Raw genomic sequence first — 8506 nt, 5'->3', positions numbered from 1 at the left:
GGTCCTGCAAAGTATTGGAAAAAGAGGGTGAAACTTCGGCTACAGATGTTGAATAATGCTATCAACACATGCCACTTCAAAAACTCTGTGATTGAGAACATTTTTGAAGAGAATGATGCTTTGGAAAAAGAGAATAAGAACTTGAAAAAACAAAACAAGAAGTTAGAAAAAGAGAAGAAAACCATGGAAAAAGGGAAAAGTGAATTGGAGAAGAAGAAAATATGTTGGAGCAACAAAAGAAAAAATGGAAAGAAAAAAATATTTGCAAATGTTACATAGCTTTTTCAATCTATTCATTCAATTTCTCCATTATAAAAAATTTACAAAATTGGGAATAGGAAGCTTCTTACTGCCTTTCCAATCACTCCATGTTAGAAAAACGTGAATTTAATGCTAAATTGATTCTTCATAAATTTTGAAACCAAAAAATTGCAATAAGGTAATGAAGTTATTCTGCACAAAGTAATAATTGATTCTGCACAATGAAATAACAAAGCTTAAAAAAAATGAAAATGAAAAAGATTTCATTATCTTTTTACAGTTTATAATGCTATAATGCTTCTTCATAAAATGGAAAACGAAAAATTGCAAATAAGGTAAAAAAAAATGATACAACACAAATAGTAATAAACTAATTCTATACAAGAATGTGCTGATTTTGAACGAAACAATAACCTCATTCTGCATAAAATCGACAACTGATTCCACACAAAAATAACGAAAACTAATCTAATAACAAACATCCAAAAATAATATAAATAACCCAAAACCCAAAAAAAAATAAAAAATAAAAATCTAATTAAAGCCTGACATGTCGTCTTGTTATGGTGTGAAGTCTGATGACAAAGACTACATCTTACATCTCTTATCTCATTTTTAGACTTGTAACGATGAATCTGTGGTCTTCCACCTTGTCTCCTTGTAAGAGGGAGCTTAACAGGAGCACTTATTAGATCAAAAGTGGGCTTGTTCAAGTCAGAAGCTGGAATGATAGGAAACTGATAACTTAGCTTATACGAATAAACTTTTCAGTAGTCATTCACAAAATCCTCAATATCACGATAATCATGCAACATAACTTGCATAGCATGAGCACAAGGAAAACCTTTATGCTTCCATTGAACACATGAACACTGACATTGATTCAACATAACAACAAAAGAGTTCTTATCCCTTGAACCTCAAATACATCATCAGAGGACCTACTAGCAATCCAATGACTACCTTCTCAAACAAAACCTCTAAGATCATCTTATTTTTTCGGATATAACAGATAAAACCACTTTTTTGAAACACACCTCTTATCAGACATCATGACCATCAACCTTCCTCTAATTGATTCAATCAAATCAAGAATAGGCACGCGACGCTCTTCAGAAATCATTATGTTAAATGATTCTGCAGTTGCATTACTCATTTCGTCCCACCGATTTTCCCTAAGTGTATAATATAATAATGCTCTTTATGAAGATCATCTAAAAATGAATAAGAAATATTTTTGCCAACATTTCTCATTCCCTCAATATTTTTATCAAAATCTTCAACACGGCATGCGTATGTACAATTTTTGAAATACTCACTCAGCTGATCATTAAAAAACTTATTACTTGCACATCGCCTCTCTAAATTTTCTCTCAAATGTATAATGCATAAACCATGAGAAGTAGTAGAAAAGTATTTCCGAATAGCATTCAAAAGACGATGTCGGTCGGTAATTAACGTGATCTTCCTTAGTTGATAATTTAATATCCGAGTTAAATGTTCAACAAACCACATTCAATTGTCTTCATTTTTTATGTCAACAATACCATAACACACAAGAAAAATCTCTGTATAAAAACAAAAAAATTAATAATTATATCACAAAATTGGTTCTGCACATCAATAAATTGATGTGCACATTAATAAACAGATATACACATAAGAATAAGTTGATTCATAATCTACCAAAGTTGAAATTTCTTATAAGTTTATTAAAGGAAGGGGGGGGGGGGGGGAAGGAGTGGGGCTTGTTTATGTAAAACTGGTTCTATACAAAGGTTTATAAAAACTGAAATCTTAAAAGTTTTTGTAAAACTGCTGATGCACAAATGCTAATCAAAAGTTGAAAATTCTTAACTATTTATGGGCCCCCCCAACCCCCCTCCACCCCCAACCACCCTATAAATTGATTCATAATCCATTAACTAGTTCCTAATCCATTGCACATTAATAAACTAATAATGCACTTTAATAAACAAATCTACACAAAAGAATAAACTTATTTTGCAAATAAATAAATATTGAAATTCAAACAATATCACAAATTTGTAATTTATCACATTTAAAAAAACTTACCATTATTTGCATTTTTAGCATAACAGCCAAAAAGAGTACCAGTACATCTTCTTTTAAAAAATGTTCCACCAAGGAACAAAATTGGTCTACACCATCGGAATCCTTTAACACAAACACCAAAAGATATGATTCATGAATAACCTTTCAAACCGATTACTATCATTATCAAATTCTAGTACACAAAAGAATCCATCATTGACATGTGCAAACTCGCCAAGATACCATGGCAAATATTCAAAAAAATAGAGCCTCATCACTGTTAACCTCGTTATATGCAATTTCTTTGCTGCACCAAGCTGCATGGTCTTTAACATCAAGACCATAACTCTCATTCATTTCTCTCATAACATCCTTTGCCTTAATAAATGGATTCGAACGAACCTTGGCAGCCAACAAAGAGGACAAAACAAAATGACCAAACCTTTTATTCTCCTTTTGACGAATACGTCCAGTGCAAGTATGAATATTATTTAATTTTTTTAATGATAAAACAACCACTAGGTTGGCATGAACACAACATTGACACATCTCTGACAGTTTCTTTGAGCAAATAGCAGTATCATGCCTCCAATCATTATTAATGCACTTGAAAAAAAAACCAACCTCAATAGAGTATTGTGTAAGTTTTCTACGAAACCCAACTGCACCATCTTCATAACTTTGACCCTTGTAAGAAATATAACTCTGCCACTTATTTGTTGCGTAATGGTGAGGTCCATAAGAGCCATACTTACCAAGTATTGGTTCTCATCTCTAATACTAGCAATTTCACTTAGACAAGAAGACGACACACTACTAGTATAAAAACATACATCTCCTTCTTAGCATGAACATAAACTTCAACAACTGGACTAGAAATCAAATTATTCACCAATATAAGGTTTGAATATCTTGTTGCACTCTAATAAACAGTTAGGCTCGCCTCCATATAATGAGTATTTAACAAAAAACCTACTGATGACAAACTTGGAAACCTAAAAGTTAATTCCCACACAAATCTTCGTAACTAGTGTGCGAATAAAGCGGCACAACTACTGCATAATTTTTATACACACACTTCAACACTTTAACAACAGACATGATCTACATAAGAAAAAAAAAAAAAAAAAAAGAAGCTTAAAATTAAAACAATTACACAATGATTGTGCATAAAAATGATTATTTACTTAGATAATTAGATATATACATGCATTTTAAAAAGGGAAGTGTTATTGACACTCCAAAATTCTCATTCTACACTCCTCACAAGTGTATTTTTCTTTCCTAATATAGAAAGTTTGGAGTGTAGAATGAGATTTTTGGAGTGCTAATAACAATTCCCTTTAAAAATAAATATAATAATGAATAAAAAATGATGTTGCACAAAGGTTTCAAATGATGAAACTCTTCAAAGATTATGTAAAATTGGTGTTGCACAAATGATAATAAAAAAGTAATAAAAACTGATGTTGCACAAAATGCTAATCAAAAGTATTCTGCACGAAGGTTTATAGAGCTAAAATTCTTTGAAGATTCTATAAAACTGATGCTGCACAAATGGCAATCAAAATGGTGACAATTCTTAAATGTTTCAATAGGAACAATAAAAATTTGAAAAATTAGAAACTCGTTTCACAATCTAAACCGAAAAAAATTCAAAAACACACAACTCGTTCAAAAATCTAAATAGGAACAGAAACTTGAGAAAAGAAAAATTAAATATAAAACCAGAAGAACAACTTACCTTCGAATAAACTTAAGAGAGAAAAAAAAAATAGCAGAGAAATGAAAAATAAATTGAATGATTCGAATAGAAGAGAGTAATTCTGAAGCTATATTCTGTCAATCTCCCCTGATCATGTTTAACAGAAAATGAAAAGTAAATGCGTAACTTCGTTTCTAACAGAAAAAACAAAACATGATGTCATCTGCCAACCCTGAAATGCATAGTGATGTACTTGTTTTTTTTTTTTTTTTTTTTTTTTTCTTACGCTTAATGCCAAAAGCCCAATAAGTAGCAACACAGACTGCAAGAATACAAAGGCCATGATGAAACTGATAAGTAAAATTCCAGTAATATTGCCATCTTTTCACTTACAAATTACTTATGTATAGAGGCCAAATTCCTTGGATTAACAGTGAGATATTATGCCCATATTGGTAGCAAAACATGCATCTGGTTTTAATGCACAATCAATTTTAACACGCCCATAACAAAACATGCATCTGATTATAATGCACAATAAACTTTTTATTTCAAAGGCATAATTGAATTATATCTGATGTGTCTTTGACAAATATATATATATATATATATCTGATGTGTGAGATTAATTTTGAATAGGTTGTTCATATTGGCTCCTTTCGGGACATCCTATAAAATAAGTTGCTTATATTGAGTTATGTGTCCATAGAAGACGCTATTTTTACACAAAATGATTCAGAAAGTGGGAGATAAAAATATGAGAAAGGGATTAGTTTGTATGGATATTTTTAGGGAGGGAAATGAAGAAGATGGCTGTGTATTTATAGTAAAGATATCCATAATTTTTTTTTTTTGTATTTATAAGTATTTTTGTTTCTTATTTTGTAGTTTTTCTGATTTTCATGTACTCTAGGTATCTCCACGGGCCAGCTTTGCTTGGGCTGCTGGTCGTGCTTCATGTGGCCCACCACATGACAAGAATTGATCAGCATAGGCCCTTTTTTCCCAAAGGCTAATAAGGAGTGGGACTTTGAGTTAAACTAAATGATGGCCCACCCTTAGTTTGATATCAAAATCCGTTATTCATGAAAGTTAAATCTAAGACTCTATTTATGCTATTTAAAATCATAGTTTAGTGATATTCATCTTTACTGGTAAGTGAGAAATCATATATTCGATTCTTATCAAAGACGAATTTGAACCATATTATTGGTAGCCCATTGTGAGGCTTAACCCACTTTCCCACCTCCTTGGTGTAGATAATATTGTTTTGACTAAGTGGACATAATCAAACAACAAAAGAGTTGGTTTAGATCACGAGCTTATAATGTGGAATATGCTTAAAGCAGTGGTTAGCATCGAAAATAATTATACATAATCTCTTAATCACCCACACTATTGGTCACTTAGTACTCAGCGTGAGACTTAACATACTCTCCCACCTCTGAATATAGATTATATTGTAAGTATTAAAAAAAATGACTTAGCTAAATAGACGACTTTATTTAAACAGTTACTCTTATCATTTAACTTGATGACATAATAACATCAGGAACAACTTCAACAACATCCGAACTCAAGATGACTATCTGCATTCTTTTTTAGGAAAAATAGTTACAATAAACATATTTTGATAATTGGTTACGGAAATGATCATTTGTTTAGTAATGAGATTGTATATTGATGACCAACAATGACATAACGACAACACAATGGTAATACAATGACGACATAATAAACACTAATTATTTCTGCAACAAAATGTCAAAATATGTTTATTGTGGCTAATTGCCTTTTTGTATTATTGTATCGCATAACATATGGGTGAGAGAACATGGGCACAAAGCACTCTTATTCAACTATAAACTCACATACTTGAGACATGATTCTGTGACTCCTCCTATCCGAAGGTGAGTTGGTACTTGGGTTGTTTGTTAGGGGAGAAAACTCCGAAGTGTTTCTCAACTGGTTCAGGGCCTTTGAGATTCTCATCAAACAATGCAAAAAGATAAGTCTCTATAGCTCTCCCAGGCCTCTTTGGAGTCCCAGTATTACTCGTCACATGGCTGATCAAATTCTGGTAGAATGTGGCTGCGTTCTGAGCAGTTGCTTGATTACCACCTTCAGAAGGCCAACCGCTCTCCGATACGACTATCTCTATATTTGGTGCACCAGCTTTTTCAAGAGCTGAGTACTGAGCATCCAAAAGAGCATCAAAGAGGCTAGGGTATCGAGTTCCGTCTGGTACCACGACCCCTTGTGAAGTGAACAAGGCATAGCCAAGGTCTATGTTATTAGGGTCATCATTGTAGCTGAAGTAAGGGTACACATTGACAAGGAGTGGAGCCCCATTGCTGACGAGGAAATTGATGATTGGTGTTATGAATGGATTTGCAGGCTCAGTATATATTCCATCTGAGGGGGGGTAGGGGTTGGTCACAAGAGTTGCGTCAATTGCTGTTGAGACTTTGATTTGGCCTTGGAGATTGGCCGCTACAATTGCACTGTGGATGTTTTGGATGGCAGGAAGGAGAAACCCGGCCTCTGCAGTACCAGGGTGTACTTCGTTTCCAACAGCGATGTATTTGAATCGGACATCGGCTGAAAAGGGTTGTACGTTTTTCTGGACCCAGGCAGTTGCAGCAGCAGCATCATTGAGGGCTGAAAGCTCGTTGTTGAGGATGGTTACAGTGAGTTCTATGTTGGAACCTCTTAGGGCTTGGAAGGTTGCTTCATTTGGTTCATACATCCGCATCCGTCCGATGCCATTGCTTTTGTACAAGTCGACCACTTCTCCTTCAGCTGGTAAATTGTCGCCGTTTCGTCCATAGCAAACACCAACAGATTGTGCACCTGAAATAAGTAGATGATATTTGAATCAAAATGTGGTGATTTTTCGGTTGTGGAAGAAAAAACTCGAATTTCCTGTAAGAAATATTTTGGGTTGTGGTGATTTTTGGGTTGTGAAACTTTATAGCTACAACTTCATCTAACTTAAGTTATTTCACAATTAGAACATCACTAACGAAAGAGTAACAGAAGATCGAGCCAAACGATACTCTTTTCTTCGCTGCATGGCATTTCAATGGTTTGTAGAAATAAAATTATTTAACACATATTTGATAACCATTTGATTTTTAGCTTTTAGTTTATATTTTTTATGCTTGAAATATGAGGAAGGTATATGGTGAAATAAAAAATGAAGAAGAGTAGATGAAGATTGGTAAAAGAGAAATAAAATTGAAAATTGGAAATGGGGAAGAGTGGATGAAGGTTGGTAAAAGAAAAAGAAAATTAAAAATTAGACAAAAATCAGAATCTTTAAATATTCATGCACCAAGTCCATTGTTTGAATTCATAAACATAAGAGTTTAGAATTTTTGTTATGACCAAGCTTAGAAACAGTTCTGATTAATTATAAGGCAGGGCATACTAATTAAATCCAAAACAAAACAAAATACTATTTCAAGTTGATTTCACTTCAATATTTATTTATTCGTTTTTTTTTTTTAAATATTTTTTCCCTCTCCCTCACCACCCTTCTTCCTCGCTTTCTTCTTTATGCTTTTTCTATATTTCAAGTCCAAAAAGTAAAAATTAAATAAAATAACCAAGTAGTTATCAAACGTACAACTAAAACATGTAAATATATCTTGGAAACAATGGTTGAAGAAAAACCATCACATCAGTATAACCAGTTAAGCTAGAAACAGTTTTGATTAACTATCTAAGCCAGCCATAATTTCAAAACGACTATATATATATATATATATATATATATATATATATACATGCTGTTAGTGTTTATGTCAATATAATTGCAGACTATAGACAGAGGCATTAAATTAAGTGAGACCTGTTATTTCCAGGGCAGGCATCAAGAGTACAAGTAGTAGCAATATGGAAGCCATGAGAGCTTTTCCAATTTTATATGTCGGAAAAATGCATGAAGCTAGAAGAGAGTGTATAACTTAAACATATATTGGTTATATATATAGGCGGCTGCCATGGTTAAATTTAGTCTCTTTTTTTTTTTTTTTTTTTTTTCTTCCAACTTGGTATGGTAGACTGTAGAGTTTATTGGAGGAGGTCCCAAACCATTACCAATTAGGCAGGCAATCACTGCGTGGACTAACAATGTCGGCAACTGCAGTTGCATCAAAACTCTGATAATATCATGATAACCTGCCAGATACGTATATAGAGACATTTTTCCAAGTATTGAGTATTCAAACGGTATTTTACATGTCATAATATGTGGAAGAAATTATATATCTTTTCATGTCCCCTCCAATATTTTATAACATGCGGAGTACTCGATTGAATACATGCACTTGAGAAAATTGTTCCACGTGCATAATGAGTTTTAATTAAAGATTAACCACCATCTCTCTAATAAAAGTAACACTTCTATTAGATAGATAGTTTAGATGTGGTCTACAAAATGTGGCCCTAGCATTTTCTAAAAGAAAAATTGTGGTCAAT

General features: G+C 32.9%; 1 protein-coding gene across 1 annotated transcript; it reads right to left on the bottom strand.

Moving 5' to 3' along the window:
• Positions 1-5747: 5747 nt before the first annotated feature.
• On the bottom strand, positions 5748-8026 carry LOC103963788 (glucan endo-1,3-beta-glucosidase-like). Its single transcript, XM_009376637.3, has 2 exons — positions 7878-8026; positions 5748-6874 (listed from the first exon to the last, which is right to left on the bottom strand). The coding sequence occupies exons 1-2, from the start codon at positions 7930-7932 to the stop codon at positions 5922-5924; spliced, it is 1008 nt and encodes a 335-aa protein (XP_009374912.2). The 5' UTR covers positions 7933-8026; the 3' UTR covers positions 5748-5921.
• Between the last annotated feature and the right edge of the window lie 480 nt (positions 8027-8506).

Source organism: the organism of the source record quoted next, unplaced genomic scaffold (assembly GCF_019419815.1).
Source record: "Pyrus x bretschneideri cultivar Hongxiangsu unplaced genomic scaffold, Pyrus_bretschneideri_v1 Contig31, whole genome shotgun sequence".
Taxonomy (NCBI): Eukaryota; Viridiplantae; Streptophyta; class Magnoliopsida; order Rosales; family Rosaceae; genus Pyrus; species Pyrus x bretschneideri.
This window is presented reverse-complemented; position numbering and strand designations above follow the sequence as displayed.

Excerpts from the sequence above, each read along its gene's own strand:
- LOC103963788 (XM_009376637.3), bottom strand. The coding sequence starts at position 7,932 with ATGGCTTCCATATTGCTACTACTTGTACTCTTGATGCCTGCCCTGGAA. Across the intron at positions 6,875-7,877 it reads GCCTGCCCTGGAAATAACAG|GTGCACAATCTGTTGGTGTT; the intron begins GTCTCACTTAAT and ends TACTTATTTCAG.